The 21,971-nt window shown below is 39.5% G+C and overlaps 1 protein-coding gene across 1 annotated transcript in view; it reads left to right on the top strand.

The window, feature by feature from the left end:
* Positions 1 to 21,543, top strand: part of rin2a (Ras and Rab interactor 2a) — a 40,251-nt gene extending 18,708 nt beyond the window's left edge. Inside the window, 6 exon segments of the mRNA XM_088304045.1 lie at positions 7,825 to 9,375; positions 16,255 to 16,563; positions 17,597 to 17,728; positions 18,584 to 18,747; positions 19,571 to 19,967; positions 19,970 to 21,543. Of these exon segments, the coding sequence (XP_088160171.1) occupies positions 7,825 to 9,375; positions 16,255 to 16,563; positions 17,597 to 17,728; positions 18,584 to 18,747; positions 19,571 to 19,967; positions 19,970 to 20,046 (2,630 nt within the window). The 3' untranslated portion in view covers positions 20,047 to 21,543.
* The last annotated feature ends 428 nt before the right edge of the window (positions 21,544 to 21,971 follow it).

The raw sequence follows: 21,971 nt of genomic DNA, 5'->3' as shown, positions 1-21,971 counted from the left end.
CTCATAAGCCGCCGCCTGTGAAGCAAATTTTCTGTGTTCACGCCCACAGTGGCGCAAATGTCCATTTCAAACTATGCGTGTGACCGAAAATATCAAAAGAAACAAAATTCATGCTCACAGTTAGACTACACTTTGCACTAAATATTACTTGAGTTGGCCAATAAAGGTCCTTCTCAAATAGTAGGGTGGGCCCCCCTCGAGGCGCGGTGCGATGCCAACGGTGGTGCGTATGCCTGAAAGCAACATTACTATGAGGGAAATGTTTATATATTTTTTTAAGCGCAATTGCTCATCCGTTCCATCCGTAGCTGGGATTTGCACCTTTATTTCTTTTTAATTTTTTTTAAAATTCAGGCACATAGTTTTACTTAAAATCTTTTCTGTTACAGAAACAATTTTAAAGTTTGTTGTTAGTTGATCTGTAGTTCTTCTTTTTTGTTTTTTTTACGTCAATAAGGATACAAAGTTATGCAGAGGTGTGCATATAACAATTCAACAAACGATACGACTATTTATAGTTGCGGCGGAATAGTTTGGGTAACGCAAAATGTTTTCTTGTTTTGGGGGGGAATATAATTGAGAAGCACTTGCTTAGTGTCAGGGAGAGGGTTATCACACTAACCCCATCAACCAGCTTACCACACACGTACACGTCCACACGCACACACAATTTACTGGAATTCCATCCCTAAATGACTACGACTGAGGGACAAAAGTCTTGCAGGCTCAGATCAGTGTTCAACAGGCTATTGAGTCAGAACTTGGCCATTGTGCATCTTTCCCTCTCTGCGACAGAAAGGCTTTTTCATCATTTAAATGCTTAATTTACAAGCATCTGTATTTTTTTTCTCTGCAAATAATGAGGTTGTTTTTCTTCTAAAAATAATGTATTTATTAGGAGACCACAAGGAATCCCCCTACACATTTAAAATAGTCAGATATGGTACTGTAGTTTATGCGCTACCGCTGACAAAGACAACCCTGTGACGCAGAAACTGCTGCGTGGAACTTAACACTGCAAGAGTGACCTTTCTGTCCATTCAAGCTCTGAGCTATGACTCAGCTCCAAATTAAATATGCTAGACTTCCTCCTGCTGACTGCTTATTAAGGTGTCCATTGTGACGCGTCATCCTATCCTTACTTTCATGTGGTTTCTATGCATTCAGAAGGTAGATTTCCCCCGTCTTTCCCCTATTAATACAATGTCGTCTTTAGCTCAGGTGAGACAATTGTGGGGTTTGTCCGAGTGTAACCAAAGGGCAGCTGTGATGTATACATAGGGGTGTGTGCGTGTGTGTGTTACATTTTTATTGTTACCGCCGTTGAGTAAAATAGAAAATCAAAACAATCCGATGAAATTAAACTTTACTTTTCTTTATTCCCTATACTCACAAAATCCCAAGATGTTTTGGCGGAAACCAATTTGTACACCTGTTTTTTTGTTGTTTTTTTTTTTAAATAGTATATTGTTTGTTGCAATATACTCTCAGCTCTGAGAGACCAGTAATTATTTTGTATGTACACCCAAACTCGGACAATACACATTTCTGAAACAGGGCATATCCGCAGTAGGAGTTGTCGAACCTTTTTTATTTTCCAACACTAATGTCAAACAAGTGAGGTGTATGTCAATTAAGAGCTGATGACTTCATCGATTGTTCTTCAGTACAATGCGAGAATTTTAAACAAAGTCCCAGGAGAATAGACTAATTTGCAATATGCAACAATGGGAGCCTCATACACTCAATTTATGCAGGACGTAAACGTGAGAACAAAAATACATCCACGTGGGCTCACTCGCTGTGGCATGTTGGTATTTCCAGACAGAGAAAAAAAAACACGCGTGTCTTTGTGTGCAATGGAATAATTCCCCTCTCTTGTTCCACTTTGATAGTGTGGCTGAAAAATCCTGCTTGAGTCCAGCTTTTCTCTCCTTTAAGTGAGTCTCCTTGATTTATCGAAGCTGTTCATTTAGACAAGAAGACAATTTAAATCAATCAAGGTGACTTTTATTTAGATGACTCACTTGTTGCTACATGTGGCTCCTCCTCTAGCCAAAAAAAAACATGTGATTGGTATTGAGTTGATATGACGCGCCAAACATGTTTGTTGACCAATCTGTAAAACCCAAATCCACAGCATTTTAATTGTTTTTGGGATAACTGGACATACAGAACTTTTTATTTCAATTAGTTTGGGGTTATTTGTTTTTCTTTTTTCATATTTCTATGACCTCAGACAACATGGTTCTTTGGACAGCAGATTCTTGTGACTAAAAGTTGACAATAGGGATTTTTGGGTGACCGATTCTTGTGACTGAGAGGAAGCAGGCTAAAGATGGAAATGTTCGCTGCTCAACGTAGTAGTCCTTGAAAGTAATTCCAAACATTGACTTTCACTTAGATAATGAATGGAGAATTCTATAGACCATTTGCAAAAAAAAAACAAAAAAAAAACGGTAAACAATTGGGATATTTGGGTCACATTTTCACATCACCACCTCCTGCAACTGCGATTCCTATTTTGTAATCTTGTGGCAGAACCCCGCACACGGCACATAGTTCATACGATAGTGCTTGAATCCTGCCCAATTGATTGGTGCCTGTTGTAATGGAGGAGCAGTGGCGTCCAGGCCAAGTGAGGCTGGGGCAAATGTAAGAACCTTACTCAATCCTAAAAAATGTATGGAAGCCAGTCCTAGACTTTAATGTTTGTTTTGGATGAGTCGTGATTCGTACCACAGATTAGGATGTGATTGTGTGAATTGAATTGTGTGGTTAAAGAATTTGTTTTTCTTGCTGTGCTGTGTTTTCAATAAGATACCATGACTACACACCTGTGATCTTCTGAAGCTTTGAACTGTGCAATTTGCTTTTCATGCAATTGTATAAACAAAAGCAGAGACCAGACCTAAAGCTTTTAAACTAATCCCCATCGGACTCCTTTGGTTGAGGAAAATATCCCTTTTTCCATTGGCTGTTCAATTTGACTGCCTTTTTTCCAGTGCCATTCGACTGTTTAAACAGCTCAGACATGAGACTACGTCATTCTGACAATATTCCACGTTTTGGTAGGTACTATCAAAGCCATACCAACACCTGTGTAAACTGTGATCGTAAGGACAGTGGAATCAAGTTTCATATGGGTGGCAATATCCAACCTTTGTTAAACGGAAAGGCTGCTCATTCCTAGATCTTCTGTTATATTGTTGTAATTTACTCACTAATTAAATGCAAATTACTCGGGGGGGGGGGGAAGCATTAATAAACTAAATGTACTCAATGCGTGTTTGTTTTTCTATTCAAGAAGAAAAAATGTCAAATAAAGACTCAACAACTGATCCAAGTTTTGTTCCGATAGTTTCTTCAATTCTCTGGAGATCAGGAAATAGTACAAGTCAGATATCTGGGCTAATTTTCTAATCCTCGCTAGAACCCGCATCCAAGATGAATGCAGTCGAAAAATGGCGCAGCCCTCGCATTTTTATAGGGATCTTCACGATAAAGATTTCTCTTTCATGGGTCAATGTCGGTTGAAATTGCTCTTCCTCTCTTCCTCCCATCTCACGGGTCCAAGGCCAGGTTTCCACAGTTGACTCTTGTTTGGTCCACAGTTTATCCCAAGGCTTGGCATCCTGCAATCTTGTCTGTGTGTGAGTGTATATGTGTTCAGATCTCAAATTGTTGTGTTTTTGAATGTGTTTCTCGCAATTGAGTCCTAGTAACCCCTGCAGTGTCAAATTTGTTGTGTCTTTGGCTATTCTGTTGATGTGGCAGATGTGCTTTATTGATTTTGTTGTCTTTGGCAGAATATAAAGTATTGTTTATCATCAGTCGCATATGCAGACTGACTATATGTGTGTGTGTGATACAAATGTGGAGTGAAATTCATAAAGTCTACGGAATTAAACACATTTACTAAGTAATATATGAATATAATGTGTGAGAGGTTACGTCTGACATGATGGACCACATGTTCATCCTGCCACTTTGTGTTGTTTTCTAGTTTTATCGCCGATTGTAAAAATTTATGGTGGGTCAGTTTTTGACTGAATTAAGCCGACCATGACAAAAACTTAAAATATTTTCTTTCATCAGTTATATACATTTTAGTCAAACTCGCTAAGACTAAACTGCTATTAAAACGTATCACAACTACACACTGTAATAGTATGTACTATGAATAAGATTCTACCTCTAATGAAACAACAGACATAACCATGATTAACGTACACAAAAATAGACAATGGCATGTTTGAGTCACAGACCTATCCAACTGAAGTCCCATGTATGTAGTGTAACAAATGTACTATAATATGTTCCCAATTCAAATAAACAAAAGCGTCATACAAATACAAAGGGCAAAAGATCTATTCTGCAAATCCCCCTATTGTATCCAAATCCATTTTGTAGAACTCAAAATCTTCTATAATGAGAAGCTGACTTCAGATATTTTTTTTCAAACTAAAGCTGTTGAAAAAGAAGTAAAAAGTGAAAAAGTAGAACCAAAGAATTTAACAAAGAAGAAAGAGGACTGGATTGTAAACAAGTGTAGAGTGGGAGAGCCAACGGGGGCTGGGCATGCGCCATTGAAAGAAGGGCTAATGAAAGGGAGGGGGAGAGGCGGAGATATTCTGCTAACAGCCCTCCCAAACACACATTACCATGCGGGGGCTCACAACAAATATTGAGTAACAGTGTAGTTGAAGACAGTTGAGTTTCGGCTTGCGGCGGCATAACAGCGACGTAACCACGATCACCAGTCAAAGGGTCCGGAAATTTTGGACCCAGTCTCATCTGTTTGCCATCAAGCTTTGACATCACAGTGAGTATTGTTGTCATCTTTTTTTCTCTTGTTGGAAAGAGCTGGTCTGTGTCTGGCACTTATGTTGGATTGTTAACGTCAGTCTATGGCAGGACTTTCGAATGTTATGAACGTTTCCCTTTTATTTACAAAAAAAAAAAAAATTGTAAAAAAAAGAAATTCATACAAAGTTCGAGGGATAAAAAAATATGTTGTTGTATGCAGATGAGAAGTGTATCAGAATCAGAAATCCCTTTGTCATTGTACTCAAGTGTGCAACGGGATTAGAGAGCTCCCCTCTCCAGCGCAATACAACAGTAATTCAGATAAATATATAAATTAGATAAATAAGAGAATAGTTAGTGCAATGGAAAGTAATACTGGATAGGATATATAAAAACACATCACGTTGCTGTTCTGCAAGGTAAGGGTGGTCGTGTGTGTGTGTGTGAGAGTTTAGAATGGAGATGGCTCTTGGAAAGAAAATGTTTGTCAGTCTATTAGTCCTTGATTTGATGCACCTGTAGCGCCTGCCAGAGGGCATCAGGTCGAACCGGTGTGAGTTTGGGTGGGTGTCATAGCTAAGGAATCATTATTTTCTGAAGTTTTTTGGGTACTTTTGCTGTCTACTTTCTCTGTAGATCGACGCATTATTGCAACATCTGTCCTTGCATTTTAAGTTAGTCAGCAGAACACTGTTGCTCATTTAGGTCTTTATATACATTCCAGAGACACGCTGTAATTGGTTTCATCTGGTTTGTGTGTGCATGTGGAGAAGATCTACTTGTGAGTTCATTTACATAGAGGCCATCAAGTGTAGTGTTCTGGTCATTTGTGTGCAATGCTGTTAAGTTTGATTTCACACAACTTTTGTTAATGCCGCAGAGACACCACAATGGGTACTGGAATTCTTGAAATAGACAATGTACTGAACATTGACTCATAAAGTCAAACATTGCTTTTTAGTCCCAACAGAATTATTTTTCAAGCAATTGCTCAATACTATAGGCTTGCGCTTTTCTCGTCCCCTGCAGCATAACCGAGCCTCCGCCCTATTTCACTGTAGGTGCAGTGTTTTGTGTGGTTCATTTCTGAATATGTCAACAGAGAGCTGAAGTGACGCAGCTTTTACTTTTTTACACACATCTGTCCAAAGGACAGGAAAAGAAAAAGAAAGAACAAACATGTCATTGAAAAATATGTAATTGACTAGTGCCGGGAGGAGTATGCAAATCGCTGTTGAGAGTCCGGTTAGAACTCCGATAATGAGGATATGGTCTTGTGTTTCTCGTCTTTTAATAAAGTTGCAGTCAAAGTACACATTTCTTGATGCTCTATTCGTGTGGTTCTAAAAGGGAAATAATTAACATTGAACATTGCATGTTACCAATTAGCAGTGAAACGTGGATTGTACAGACAAACGAACAGTGTTATTAATGCTCACGCACAACTCAAAGCAGGAAAAATGTGGACTACAACTCAAACTTGGCTTGATAGACAGACTGACACGATTCTTGCCACTTCTTCCTTCCTATATACACACACGCACGCCCACGCAACGTGAGTTGGAGCACTAAACTCCGCCCTCTTAAAGGAGCCGGTGTTGCACTCTCTGAGCAGCCTTTTCTACATGTAATTGTCACACACGTTCAACCCTTTGATGCTCACTGTACAGAAGTCTTAGTTAGGTGACGTTGGGGAGAATTAAAAATCCAAAGTTTAGGGGGAGTCCAGTATTTTATGTATGGTTTAATTCCAAACTTTAAAAGCATCTGACTTCAGAGGCTTCGTTGTTCGAAGAATTCTGCTTCTCAAGGTAGCTCATTTCACAACTAGGGAAAGCTGTGGCAATATGTGAATCAATAATTATGTTTCTTTGTCCTTTGTGAATTGAGTCATTGACTAACTTTGAAGGGCTTTCATTTTTTCATAACTTCACACGCTAAGCTTTGTTCTCAAATTTCTTTAAAATTGATATAATTGTATTATAGACAAAAAAGCCTTACTGAATTTTAAGTCTGTGTCCTACGTAAACCGTAAGTACTGTGTTTATCATTAAATTGTTCTTGGTCCAATAGAGAGGTGTGAAAATGATTAGATCACGTTAATTGTCGACTATTTTGACACCATTGTTTTGCCTGAAATTTTCCAAAACATCTGATTTCACCTCTCAAAAGTAAATATCTGATTTTTGTTGGCCTTCATGAAAGCAGACTGATTTTTTTGTGTTTAATCAAAATAAGACATTGGCAAACATCTGCTTTTACTTTGTAGATCAATGATCCGCATTTGTATGGAAACTAACTTTAATTGCACCCGGCCAGCCTATAGTCTTGGACTTGCCCACAAAGTGACCATGAAGTCAAAAGGAAAATCTAATGCAGTGCTTTATGTACACACTAGTAGTGCAAACAAGGAAGCTCTTTATTCTATTTGCTAAGTTGTGATTGCGTCTGTGATGTCTTTGAAGTTGACACTCAAAGGGACAATCAACATTACCTTAAGTGAGTAGTATGTCAGTGTGTGACTGAAAGCAGCTCTTGAATGAATGAAGTAGAGGTGTGTGTCAAGGTTCAATTGTTCATGTGGATCGATTCGGTTGATTCAGTGAAATGACCATTCGATTCAATATGGTGTGACTCAGTCCAAGAGGGTGTAATGCAATGAGTATATTGTTGCCGTTTACTTGCAGTACATATCTTGTCAGTACTGTCAATGTGACATTTCCTTCAAAGACAAATCTCTCCGATAAGAGACAGTTGGTGCCCATGTATTCTAAAGTGGAACAATTCAGTTCAAGAAAGTGGGATACTAGAAAGTAATGTATCTTTTTTAATGGTGTTCAATTGTTCATGTAATATTTTTTTGCACGATTATATTTGCAGTGATCTTACCAAATGGTATGTTAATTCTTAAATAGTGTTCACATTTTTTGATCATGAAAAAATGTTTATATTTGTATCGAATTGCAAATCAACATCATTTGTTATAATAAATACATGTCATTTGTCATTATACAGGTTTCTGGGACACTGAATTGTGCCATAAGAAGAAGGGTTACTCCTCATTTTTATTTGGAGCCAGAGCTCATGACAGACCTCCTCAACCTGGCCAGCGACCACTCTCAGTTGCACCCAACCCAGGCCACGCTCTGCTTCGAACTCGCACCCCTTCAGAGCTCGAGTGTTGCCAGTCCAATGGGGCGCTCTGCTTCATCAATCCTCTTTTCATGAAGGTTCATCAACCAGAGAGCAACCACTGTCCTGAATTAAATTCTTCTGGTCGAGGTGACGGGCCTGCAGGGTGTATCTCGAATATCAGTGACAGCCGACAATCAAATGAAAACAAATCTAGTAGCCTCGGCAGCAACACAGAACTACAAGCTAAAAAACAAAGCAGTGAGGACACTACGTCACGATCTCCACCAACTCGTCCACCCCCACCTCGCTTTGTAACACAGCAATTGGGCCCACCTGTCCGGCAGCACAGTATGCCAGAGAAAATATCCTGGATCAATGTCCCCAAGGAGAAAGTGGAAGAGAAGGAGCGTAGCAGTAGCCTCTTATCTCGTCTTGGCTCTTCACTTAGCATCAGCCCCTCATCATCCCCTCCTAAGAGACTCAGCATTAGCTCCCCTATTTCCATTCCCAGGCCCTCTCTCCCCATCTCCTTGTCGTCTCTATCCTCCTCGCCTCGTCGGCCCAAATCCTCTCCATCTTCCTCTCTGGAGGATGCCCAATGTCACTTGGCACTAGAGGACCAGACTATTGAAAAGGCCCTTCTAAAGGCCAAACTGTCTCAGCAGAACAGCAGCAAAACGTGCACCCAGCCCTGCAACAGTCTGCCAGATTGCTCCCCAATGACTGTAAGCAAACAAACAGTTGTGCGAGCAGAAGCTGGAGGAGAAGCAGGAGAGGAATGCACGGGGGCGAGCCAGCGTCTGAGTGACATGAGTCTGTCTACAGATTCTTCAGACTCCCTGGATTTCTCTCAGTCTTCAGCTTTCTTCCTTCCTCCTCTACATGACCCAAGTCCACCTACAGTGGCTGATTTTAACACCCACCTCCCTCTTTCGCTGCCCTCGTCTCATCTTCTTTACTCTAGCATGGAGGAAGACGATGACGATGAGGAGGATGATGATGACGAGGAGCCTGACTATGGTGTTGGCCTGGAGAGCGACCAGGACCAAGACCAGGACCTGACAATGATACCGCCTGGGCACAGGACAAAACGTCGTCCAAGTGCCAGTGCTTTGGTCCTCCAGAAAGCGCTGCGAGGTCATCTACGCAAGATGAGTGGTGTTTTTAACTCACTGTTAACACCTGAAAAGAGAGCCATTCGCAGGGTGGTTGAATTGTCCAGAGATAAAGGCTCCTACTTCGGCTCCCTGGTGCAGGACTACCTGAGCTACATGGGTGAAGGGGCGGGCTCCCCGACTTGGCAAAGCTTTGCTTCTGGACTAGAACTACTTCAGACGCTGCGTCAGTTTATCACACAAATGAAGAGTTACCTGCGACAAAGCTCGGAACTGGGTTTGCCCATCGAGAGCCTCATACCTGAAGACCAAATAGGTAAGTTTGAGAAAGGCTCAAAATTTTCTCAAAATTGTTATTTTTTCCTGGAATTGCCAATCATTCATGGGAGAAGTTCATTGAATGTTCGAAACACTGTCTTTTGCAGCAGAATAATGCTTTGTGGAGTTTTGCTCTTGTCTGCATGGATGCGCTCAATTTCTACAAACTCTAACCTCAAGTTGTTGGCTTTATACAGCATATGCGATAAAAACCTACTGGTTGCAGCCAACTAACACTCTATCTCATATGAAAGAGATGATTATACAACTAATCAATCAACCACTCAATCGATTAATCGATTATCATCCTGATCCTAAATATTCACAATCAAATTCTTACAGATGTAACAATTGGCTGAAAATGGTTCTGCTAGTTCACATAATTATCTTCGGGCATGCCTGCAATCGTAACATTCCTACAGCGTAAGAACTCATTGTCAAGAAGGAGGGAGTTGAGGTGTGTCTTGTCGTATCTGGTCATGTATAAGCACGTTGTTGAGTAGTTTTAGAAAGTCTTAGATTGTGATGTGGGGGAAAAAAAAATACATGATGATTTTAGCTCCATGTAAAAAGTTGTACCACTTCTTTTCACATGTCAGCCAATAGGAACTGTTTGGAAAGAGGTTGGTGAGTTGATGTATGCAAATGTTCCCTCTGCCTGCCTGTGATGCACAGTTCATGTCAACTGAAGATCATGAGACAGACGGTTAATGCATTTCTTGCCGTATATCTTTAGGAAGCCGACCATGTTTTGTGGAATCATGTTAATCTTATTTGCGATCTCAAGTCTTTAGCTCGCCTTCTCTTCTCTCTCTGTCTCTTGTCTCTCTCTTGCGCACTCACTCTCTGGCGCTCAACACACACAGACGCGTGCACCCACCCGCCCACACACACCTGGCGAACAAGCTGTATAAATCATCAAGTGTTGTGGCTGTGTTGGACTTTTTACAGAGTAACAAAGAGTATGACTTTATACGTCAGGCGGAAGGCAGCCTGGCATAATGAAGACACAACCCATAATTAAATAGATTCAAATGTTTAATTTTTAGATTCTAATCTGGATCTTTAATTACTATAGACGTCTATTTTATAAACAACCAGTGACTCTCTGTCTGATTTAACTGCCTATTTACTCGCAAATGACCCACTTGGAAGTGCTGTTTTTGTTCGTGGAATTGTTGCACAATATTTTGTTGTGATGAGACTTCACTCAAAGCCCAGCTGGCCCAGATGAATCCAAGATGCAGTCAGCCAAGGCTTGTAATCGTACTCCACCTCCAGTCCTTTCACACAAACGCCCCAATCAGAGGGAGCATTTGAAGCAAGGCCCCTCCTGTCTCTTTTGCAGTCTGGAGTTCTCTGACTCTCACTTGGGATATTTTGTTAGTGACTCTTTCTTTTCCTAACTGCTATTCCAGATCCTGTCCTAGATTTATTTATTATATAGACCTTTAACGGCAAGAATGTTTTTAAAGTGACTGTTTTTGTTTGCCTTTATTTGTCACATTTCCCAATTGATTTTTTTAATGTGTCACGGCAGCAAAATACATGCAAAGGAAGGGGTTTCGTTGTTTCTGATTTGCTTTAATTCCACGGATTTCTTTAAAATGAGGATAAGTAGTGTGCTGAAATCTGAGGGCGGGTTTCAAAGTGTTTGGTTAGAATGGGCTTCCTTGTTTTATACTCTTCTTTCCACAGACCAATGAATTTAATCTGAAACCACCATTGTGGTGCCTTTGTTTTAACTGATTGTCATTTATAAACATACTTCACTTTTGTTTGGAGTCATATGGTTTACTGTATGTTAACGGTCTAAAGTACAATATGAAGAATTACCGGTAATATTTAGTTTTCCTGGAGCTACACATTGGCCAGAATCTAACACATTGTACAACGGTTGGCTTGATTTATATTTATTGGAAAATTGCCTGTCCGAATGTACAGTTAGACCATTAAATTATTGGCCATAAATTGAATCAAACACCGTGAATGCTTTAGTTTCTAACCAATTATTTCCTCCTGCTGTGGGATCCCAAAAGCGAATGAAGTTAATAGTCACATTAACATGATGCTGTTTCAAGTTTGACATATTGCAGAAAGAATAATGGCTAAAAATAACATTCAACTAGCCAGAGTCTGAGCTGGATTTTATTGTATTTTTCTACAGACTACTCTACCCCTAACAGACAACAGAAAAGTAAAACAAAAATCTACCTTTGCCCTCTGATGCTGTGAATGTAGAACAATGCCAACTTCTCTGCAAGACTGCAAGCTGTGAGCATTCTCCAAGTTGGACTTGCTGAATGTTGTTGTCATTTATGCAGAGATGACAATCTTCCTTTCTTGCCCACATGGGTGTGCCCGCAAAATGCCTCAAAAAGTATGCTTTTTTTTTTTTTTTTTAAATGCCTGCGCTGGTTCTTGGTCAGCAGTCTAATCATAAAAATGTGTCTGAAACACTGCTTAGACATTTGTTAATCTACTCAAAGGAGACGGCGGTGCTGTTCCCTCTAACTTGAATTGTTTTCTTTGACCCAAGGGCAGGTAGAAAAGCTATATTGAGGCTGTGTCACCTCAGCAGGAAGTAAGCAATCTCTGTATCAGGAGAACTCTTGACAGATCCCAGAAACGCTTCTCCTTCTGATTACACAAAGCTATTTTAAACTCCCAAACATTGCAAGTTGCACTGTAGACAAGCAAGTCAGTCAAACACAACTCAGTCATTATATTTTCTGTAATTAAAAAGATTTTATTCCAAGCTCGTGTTACCTCCACCACAAAGCCTTTAATTGTGTAGACAATTTGAACAGTATTATTGATCTTTATTTTACAACTACAAAGACAAATTAATCACACAAATAATTAAAACGGCTCATCCTTTGAAGAGGTCTGACCTACACATAAAGGCGAAGGAAGGTTTTTGAAGGTCTCTTCTGTTGTACTATTTTATGATTATTACTGAATGAATACATTGTATGTTTGTTGGCAAGCAACAAATTAACACCTTGAGCCATGGTTACTTCATTGATATACACTGTTTAATACATTTGAGCTCTAAATTATTGGTTGTAAAATGGAAGTGATGCACATTTTCAGCACAGAGAAAAATTGACCATTTGTTTGCAAACTTCTCTGGTCATTTTATTGCAAGTCATTAGCCTCTGTGCTTTAGGACAAAAGATATAGAAAAAGTCCATTTGGTGGACCTCCCGTGTTGTCATTTGATATTTGTGGCATACATTTCCAAAATGTTCTGACTGAACTGCAAATGACAGTAGACTGAGGGGGTAGGGACTATGCCGTGTTATTGTTTAGGTTTTTTGGGGGTTTTTTTTCCTCCCAGGCAAAAATTCTTGAATCATTAGGAAAGCCGTCTAGGAAGTATTTTCCACGGTTGGCTTTCAGAAAATAAGTAAGAAAGCAAAAGGCTATTTCATCGATTGTTCCTACACTGTTTGTGTGGTGGTGTGTCAAGTCACTCTTAAAACTCACAAACATAATCTACGTCACAGGTGTCAAACTCAAGGCCCGGGGGCCAGATCTGGCCCGCCACATCATTTTATGTGGCCCGCCAAGGCAAATCATGCTGGTTAATATTGCAAATTGTCGTTAAAATATTGGAAGCATTTTTTTCTTTGTTACCAATCGGACTTTTAAAATGGATTGAATGGTATTTAAACAACATTTTCCTGGATTCTGATTTTAAATACTCGGTCAGTTTGTTGTGTATATGTAATAATAATACGATGATGATGATTTATATGAGTTCATAATGGCCCATTGTGCGAAACCAAAATTATGATGTGGCCCGCAAGAAAAATTAGTTTGACACCCCTGATCTACGTCATAATCTAGGAGCAGGCATACTGCTCAAATTGTTTATTAAACTCAGCTCACGAGTGACTAAACAAACATATCAGTTACTCTAAAGCATGTCGTCTCCGTTTCCCGTCATGAACATTGTGAGTTTGTTTCGTTTATTATTAGTTAGTCCTGGAAGATTAAGGACCAGGATGCCGTGATAGAAGAGCGACTGTTGTTTCCATCCCTGACGCTACATCATTAGTATTGCTAACCCAATACCCCACATGTCATATCGATAGAGGAGGGTAGAAGTTTTATAGTGCTACAATACACAAAAAAATGAAGGACTAAAAGAAACCTACTAGCACAAAACTTTTTTTTCCCCCACTCCTTTTGGTGGCGTCTTTAGGTAGCCGTTGTTCGCTTGATTAGGGATGGCTAGGATGTACCGCAGCCTGGCTTGTCATGTCATCTTCCTGTTTTTACACACAAAACATCCTGACAGCTCATATTTGCTATTTAAAAAAAAAAAAGCTGTTTTGCGCTTATTTGTGTGGACCAGGCAAACACGCATTTCTGAGGTACAGTAAATAAATTGATCCCTTTGATCATTTATGAGAAACAAATAACTTTTATCGCACAAATACTGTCGCTCCTGAGATATGTAAACCAGTAATTTAGTGCAGTGATATATTGCTGGCAATAAACTGTATTATTTTGTGCATAAGAAACTGGGGTAATGTCTATTATTTTGAATACAACTGTCCCTCCCAGTATAGCTTTTAGTTGGAGGCCCAACGAGAATATAGAGGATGTTTATTTATATCAAGTGGGAAGAGACCATGTTTTGTGCCAGTGTGGCCTTGCGTGCGACTGATAAATGGATCTAAGGCTGTCTGTGGCTTCTTTGTTTCACAAAACATGTATTTTCTATGGATGAGAATGGTTTTCACTATCATCGTAAATGCTGTTGGAAAAAAATAACCCTTGTGCTTATGCTGTTAAATATACAAACCATTTTTAACTGGCAGCTGTTATTCAGTTTGTAGTTGAATGGGAAAGTGATAATGTGCTGTTTTTGTAAGTCTTGCACAAGTACACTTCTATCTTCAGATGTTTGGTTATTGAGCTGAGGCAGCAACAGAAGGGATAAAAAATGTAAGATGATCCAGGTGGAAATGAATGATTCATAGCGACACGAATGGATAAGTTGAATTTATGTGATTCCATGATGAATAGTGCTAAATAAGAATTTGCCTTGCACATGCTGAGATAGAAAATAAAACAACTGACTTGACCCTATTCTGCTGAGTGGAGTCAGCAACACACATGCACACAGACGCGCACGTTCCGCCTTATTCAGCAGTGCTGCGGTTTGGTTTCCATCCTGTCTGGATGATATCATGGCATGTGTTCGTCAGACTGCACGAGCTGAGATGCCCCCAAAAAAAAGTGATGTTGGCACGTTCTCGCTCTCGTGTGCACTCTTCTCTTCCGTAAAGTTCTTCTTCCTGTGACAAAAAAAGCCAGTGTTGGTTGCTTTAGCTTCAAATTGTGGAGATTGGGTTAAGCACGTGTCAACATAAGCAGCCAAGACACATTGTAGAGAAATGACCTGTTTTTGACTGTCTTGACTTCCGCTATTGTGGCTAATTGTGTGTGTGTGTGTTCGCACAAGACCGAGGAGAACAGTGATGTTCATGTCGGAGTACTTGAATAGACTGACTTTGAAAAAGTGTCACATACGCTGTGTTCCAAGTTATTTGGCATATGCAGTGTCGGAAGGTCACCAAATTAACCGTTAGGTGTCGTCATTGCAACAGTTTACACCTGGGTAATAATTTGGTATTTTTCATTTTATTTAGTTTTTTTTTTTATTTTGTTCTTTTTTTTGTATAAAATATTTAAAGTAGCGCTGTCAAAATTAACGCATTAACCCGAGATTAATTAACATTTTTTTAACGCCATGTTTTTTGAAAGGATAAAACATATTGTGAGAGTATGTAAATAGTTTGTGTATTTTTAATCATGTTTTTTATGCACTATTTGTATCAATGATAATTACACACACACTCACAGACACGCACATCATTGCTTCAGCACACATGCGCACACCCACACGCTTGTTTGGGTTTCACTTTCCATAGGTTTCGTTTTTCTCTGAATAAAGTCCAGAGGGATGGGCGAAGAAGTCAGTGAGAGTACGGGAGATTAAACTGGCAAGACGCCTATTCCACCTCCTGGCTTCTCCTCCCATCCGCGATGGAGAAAAGACAAAACCTTCCCTGGTTATTCCTCTGGTTCTCTGCATTTAATTCAGTCTAATGAAGGCGTCAGGACCTTTTTAAACCTGACACATATATTTTGGAGTATTTTATTACTTCGTTAATAATCAATGACATTTGTAATTCATCGGCTCAACAAAGGACTTCGACAAGCGCAATCTAGATCCCCAAATTAATTATAAATTAAGTCACTACATATTTTTTATTCTTTTGTGTGTGTGTGTGTGTTTTGGGCTCAAATGAATTGCAAACTATCACTCTACGGCATTTGTCAGTAATCTGCTACATTTAGTGAAAAATACGAAGTAATTTACAACCCCCTAAAATGAATTGCCTGTATTTTATTTTAAACATCTATATCACACAACATCTGATTTCAAATTCATCTTACATCTACCCTAAAAATAAATGGGTTCTTGATGTTTTAATGCATGATAAGTAATAGTATAATCCAGTCGAATTGTCTGTGGATGCAGATAATGACTTTCTTGTAACCTCTGTTCATTTGGTTCCTCCCTGACAATACAATGCTTGTCTCACGCAGTCTTCAATTCTGCCCTGCTTCTACCTTCTTATTTTTTTTTTAAAAGGGGATTTGCCACCATCCTGTGGTAACTTGGGGCATTTCAAAAATGCAAATAAGGGACATTTTCAGCAAGTTTTTTTTAGGTTCGACACAGAAAGAGAAATTGTGAATAGGTGAATTCTAGGTGCGACTGTCAACATGCAAAATGTTCTGTGAAATCAAGGCAATTGTCGCTGAGCTCACTTCTTTCCTCTCGTTTCAGACCACGTCTTAGAGAAGGCCATGCACAAGTGTGTTCTAAAGCCTCTCAAACCGATGATTAGTGCCGCACTGCAGGAGTTCCAGGTGCGCAACGGGGAATGGCAAGAGCTGAGGGAGAACATGTCTTTGGCAAAAGCTCGGCAGCCGCAGGAAATGGGTGTGGAGGACACGGTGCCGCCAGATCCGATAGCTATAGAGAAAATCAAGTACAAGTTTCACACCATGTGCAAGCTGTACTCTCCGGAAAAGAAGGTCACCATGCTGCTGAGGGTTTGCAAACTCATCTACACCATCATGGAAGACAATTCAGGTAGTGCAACTTGAACAAAGTCATACACATTGACGCTCCTACTATATGAAAGTTCCTCTGACATGACCTGACCCACTGACCCTCACCGCACTGGATCCGTAATGAGTCGTGCACATTATGACATTCCTTCCTCATTACTTGCAACTTGTGAGTATAACATAATGGTGCAAGGTGACGAGCAGAAGGAACACAGTAGGGCTGTACCATTCTGAAAAATATTGTAAAATATTTTTCCCTCAATATGCTATTTTTGTTTCAAATTCCTCTTTCCCACGTATTTTAAGTTTTTTTTTTTTTCTTTTAAAATTTCTTTTTTTTTAATTTTTTACAAACACATACAAAAAATTATCTTAAGCATATTAATATGAAGTGTATTTTGCAGAAATGTTTTGCTCTTTCAGGTTAGGCTTACGCTAAAATAAGGGCAAATGAACCATGAATTAATATGAAGGAGTTTATTTATCGAGTCACTTGCAGTTTTCTAGGCGTGCTCAATGACAACCAATTCCAGCAAACAAGTGTGACATAAGCATGAGTGAATAAAATTCAGAATACAACAATAATACAAACCAAATGGTGGCTTTATCACCTCAAATGTTTATGGAAATATGTAAATGTGGACGGCACTTAAGCGCTGAAGTGAGACTTATAACTAAATAAAATATGCATATACATAGATGTAAAAAATAAAATAAAACCTGAAATCAAGCAGTTTTCAAATTGCAGCCTAAGATTTTCAAAAATTGCCTTTTAGTCCATTGCGATGTTAATTTAAATTTAATTAATTGGTCAGCTCAAGAATGCAGTGTCAAAAAGAAAAAAAAAATACCATGTCGAGTACAAATTGCAATTTCTAATATTCATATGTGACTATTCTGTAGCCTATTTTAGCTCGTGTGTGAATGTAGCAGAAATCTGTGGTGAAGCCTTGTATTTTGAGGGTAGAATAAAGCAGTTCAAATAAATCTCATCCTATTGTGTGTGTGTGTGTGTGTGTGTGTGGGGTGGGGGTGCGTGTGTGTGTGTATGCCAGGCCGTCTGTATGGTGCTGATGACTTCCTGCCAATGCTGACCTACGTGTTGGCCCAATGTGACATGCCCCAGCTGGACAATGAGATACTTTACATGATGGAGCTACTTGACCCCTCGCTGCTTCACGGAGAAGGTGTGTTTATTTCAACTGAAGCAGCGCCTCGGAAATCTATTCTATATATATTCGTTAACCCTTTTTTATTATTTTTTTTTTTACTAGCAGCACATTAGCCTCTAACATTCAAGTGTCTAAAATTAGTAAAACCTCTAAAATAATAGTTCTCCAAAAACATTTTTGGGGTGCACATGGTAAATGTCCTTGCAAACTAAATACTCGCATTCCCAATGCATGGTCCTGGTGCCGTTGGGAAGAATCTGGCGATTGGGCATCCCAAAGCTAACAATGTGAGGCTAACCACGATTCTTGCTTCTGATGGTAGAAATCTTCATATATGACCTGTGTCATTAAAAATAAAAATATTGAATTTAAAAAAGGGGTGAAAACACAGTAGATTTATTGTGGCACTTTGTATGAGTGGATGAAAAATCTACTCGCACTGTCTCACGTTTTATGGCCAAAATGTGAGCATTTAGGGACATGTGGTGCGTTGTCTTAGGGAGCCTGTAATATAAAGATAAAGATAAAGATGTCCTTTAATAGTCCCACAATGGGGACATTTTCAGTGTTACAGCAGCAAAGATATAGATCACACAGAGGCGGCGGCGTAATGTAGCCCTTAATGTATAACATTAGCAGCAGACATTCATAAAAAGCATGCAAATATACACAGTATAAACACATATACACAAATCCCCATGTATATACACACTTATGTCTGTCCATGGTACAGAGGGGAAATAAATAAAAATGCTGCCATGATAAAAAAATACTGAATGATAGAAAATACTGCAATACTGATGAAAGCACTGCAATGATAGTGGCATAGTGGCTTCACGTAGAGTATGTTTTTTTGTCATGTTGTCACAGGTGGCTATTATTTGACGAGTGCATATGGAGCGATGTCATTGATCCGGAACTTCCAGGAGGAGCAGGCAGCCAGGGTGCTGAGCTCCGAGACCAGAAATACACTGCACCAGTGGCACCAGCGACGCACCACTCTGCACTCCGCTCCATCCTTTGATGACTTCCAAGTAAGCTCAACAATCTCTGTACTATGCTCCATAGTCGGGCGGCCTGTCGCACATTTAGTGACACGGGCGAGCGTGTCTGAACTGGACAATCGCAACGAATTGTAGCGACTTACATGTGGACACCCAGCGACTGACTCTCACAACTGCGATTTGCGAATCAATATCAGGGTTATTGCTATTTTTCTCAAACTATAGATTTTCTTATATTATAACATTTTTAAACAACACTAACCAATGCATTAACTATAAAGAATGTAAAAGTTGAATTATACTTAAGTCAATGTAGCCAGATGACTCAGTACAACAAATTGCCTCTGTAGTGCCATCGCTGGAGGAAAGTGGTAGCTTCACCTTTGCCTTTTGAAAAATCGTGAATATCCATTGTGATTGAAATTGATTTATTGAATCTTAAAATATAAAAATCCAATAGTTGAGTTTTTTTTTTTTTTGCACAGCCCTGCTGCCTTAACTCAATACCATCTGGATTTTTCAAAACCTGTGAAGTTTACGATACCCCTGAAAGTAGCTGCCTTGTTAAAAAAAAATTAATAGACCCAACTCATACCTCCCATTCAGACTTCATTTCCTAATACATGCACATCCAATGTTCTAAATGTTTGATTGATTGGAAAACTTTAAATTATGCTCTCAGGATAATTTTAAATAAAGGTAAACAATGGCTGACAAAGTAAATGATTGTATTTTACAGTATTTATTTTTGTAATTCATTTATGTGTAGCTGATCCAGCCAAATACAATAGGGCCTTCATCAATGATTTCTATATTTTAAGTTTTCTCAAGTTTATTCCTTCTTATCGACCAGAATTACCTGCGGGTGGCGCTGCAGGAACTAGACAGCGGCTGCACCGCAAAGACCCTCCCGGTCCGACCCTATGCCACGGCGGAGGAGGTGTGTCAACTATGCGCCCTAAAGTTTAAAGTGTCAGACCCCGACAGCTACGGCTTGTTCCTGCTGACGGAGGGCAGCAGCCAGCAGCTCGCAGCAGACACGCATCCTCAGAAGATCAAGGCGGAGCTCCACAGCCGCCCGCAAGCTCCCCCCTTCCATTTTGTTTACCGCCGCTTGGCCAATCGCAGCACCTCACCGTCGACCCCTCTTGACTCTTTGCCTAGCCCCAACAACCTCACATTGACCTCCGAACAGCAAGCCAACCTGAACGACCTCAGTCCTGAGCCACCTACCCCCTCCTCCGATTCAGACAGACTGTCACGTTAATGGCGACTGTTTATCAGAATGATGACAAAAGGACGGCGTCCCTGACCGACACGGTTCACTGAGACGTGGCGTGTTCAACAGAGCATTGACCCGATAAGCACAACACTCCGCTTGCAGCAGTCCAACTTCTCCTTTCGAATGTCACGCTCAACATCCTCTGTGTAGAAAGTTCAATCAGACAGACTAGACGGAGAAGAGAGCAGTGACAGAAGTGAAAGTTTGTTCTTTTCTTCTTCAGCTTGGTTCCTATCCAACTATGACAGGCAACACGTTTTTTTTTAGCTCATGGAGTGTAATCAATTTGTAATCAAAGTGATTTAATTCTACTTTAATTTAAAAAAAGAAAACAATGTCTGCATTATGATAGACGTAACCACAATGCTGGCGTGAGGTGTCCAACTGTGGTTGATGCCACGTTGAGTGAACGTAGAGGGGATCATAAATAGGACAGCAATATTAGATCACTCACTGTAAATAGACAGCACTTTGTCAGTTGAAATGTTTATGACGTCTTTACAGTTTGCTGGTAAACTGTTTGGACCTGTATGTTGTCGTTGATTTAGAGACACCTAGTGGTGGCTGAGGTGAACTCCCAAGTCTGTAATATTTGCACAGCTAAGTGTTGGATCAAGGAAAAGGGTGGAAAAAAATATTGTCTGTATTTTTCCCAGCAGCCTTCCTGTATAAAGACGTAGATGTCTGTATTTACTCCCAATAGAGATGAATATGCTGTGCATAAACTTCACATTTTCATCCTCATTTCTATCAATATAATGAGTGATTAAGACATGCAAATGTTAAGAAATTGACATATAATAAATATTTTAACAGCATTTAGATTGTAATGTTGATAAGATGGACAATTCCGCCAGTAACATTTGTAAATATATTGAATGACTTAATGATTTTAGTACGATGTTGCTTTCCTTTTCTCCAGACTTGTCTGTAATGGAGGCATTATTGCATTTTTGTCAAAGTCTCGGCTACTGAAAAATTTTAGTTGTAGAATACTTGTTAGCATTTTAGATGCCCAGTTTTATAGAGAATTGTGTGTGCGTTGAGCTGATGTGTGGCCAATGATGAAGAAGAGATTGGACAAAAGCAGGTATGGAGACAACAGCAAAAGAGGCTTGTTTCAACGGACACACCTGCATTCAGTATTAAGCTTGGTACTGTCTGCCAAAAACTACTTGAAATGTATTTCAGCTGTTTTCCCAATCCTGGAAATGATCACAAAAACAACCTACTAATGCTGAATGTTGGAGTGGTAATTGTAAGCGATATGTAAGAATTGTAAGAGGCTACATAACACTTTGTTTCATGTAGCACACCATGCAAATGTCTGAGAACCAAGTGTTCATGTTATGAAATTGAATTGCTATGTTTTTAATTCATCTAAATTGACTAATATCCATCAAAGTGAATATATTTAACTGTGCAGGTTTTTTCCACAGATTAGATTTGTCCTGTAATATTCGTTATGGCATCATGATTTTGTTTGCACCATAGAAGGGCATTTGTGGCCATCCAATGCTTTAATAAAGATTATTTTGCACAAATTGTGTGAGATGGAAATGTCTCCGATTACAGTAGGTAAACTATGGCAATGCGACTGCTCGTATCCCATTGGTGGTATTTACTAAGTGTTTCACTCCAGTATCATCACCACCATAGAAAGACCGTCTTACTACGGCTGCTGAAGAGAGTGATCACGATGCATATTTTTTTCTGAAACAATGAAACTGGAAACAAAATGGAACATCCATCGACCAATGTTTCAGTGTGTGCACTTAGGCAACTTGCCAATTGTACATTTTGCCTCATAAATGTTTCCCATTCAATAAATTATCCAACTGCCTAACCCTGTTTAAACAGTGAAGGTGCAAATAGGTTTTGTGGTAAGAAATATCTGTAGTTCTTGTATTTTTTTTAAACTAGCTATTACAGGCAATCTCACCATGTAGTATCTATACTGCATTTACAGTGC

Source organism: Idiotropiscis lumnitzeri, chromosome 9 (assembly GCF_059441095.1).
Source record: "Idiotropiscis lumnitzeri isolate Australia: NSW breed Sydney's pygmy pipehorse chromosome 9, RoL_Ilum_1.0, whole genome shotgun sequence".
Taxonomy (NCBI): domain Eukaryota; kingdom Metazoa; phylum Chordata; class Actinopteri; order Syngnathiformes; family Syngnathidae; genus Idiotropiscis; species Idiotropiscis lumnitzeri.
The sequence above is the reverse complement of the archived record's forward strand: the minus strand, read 5'-3'. Positions and strand labels throughout refer to the sequence as shown.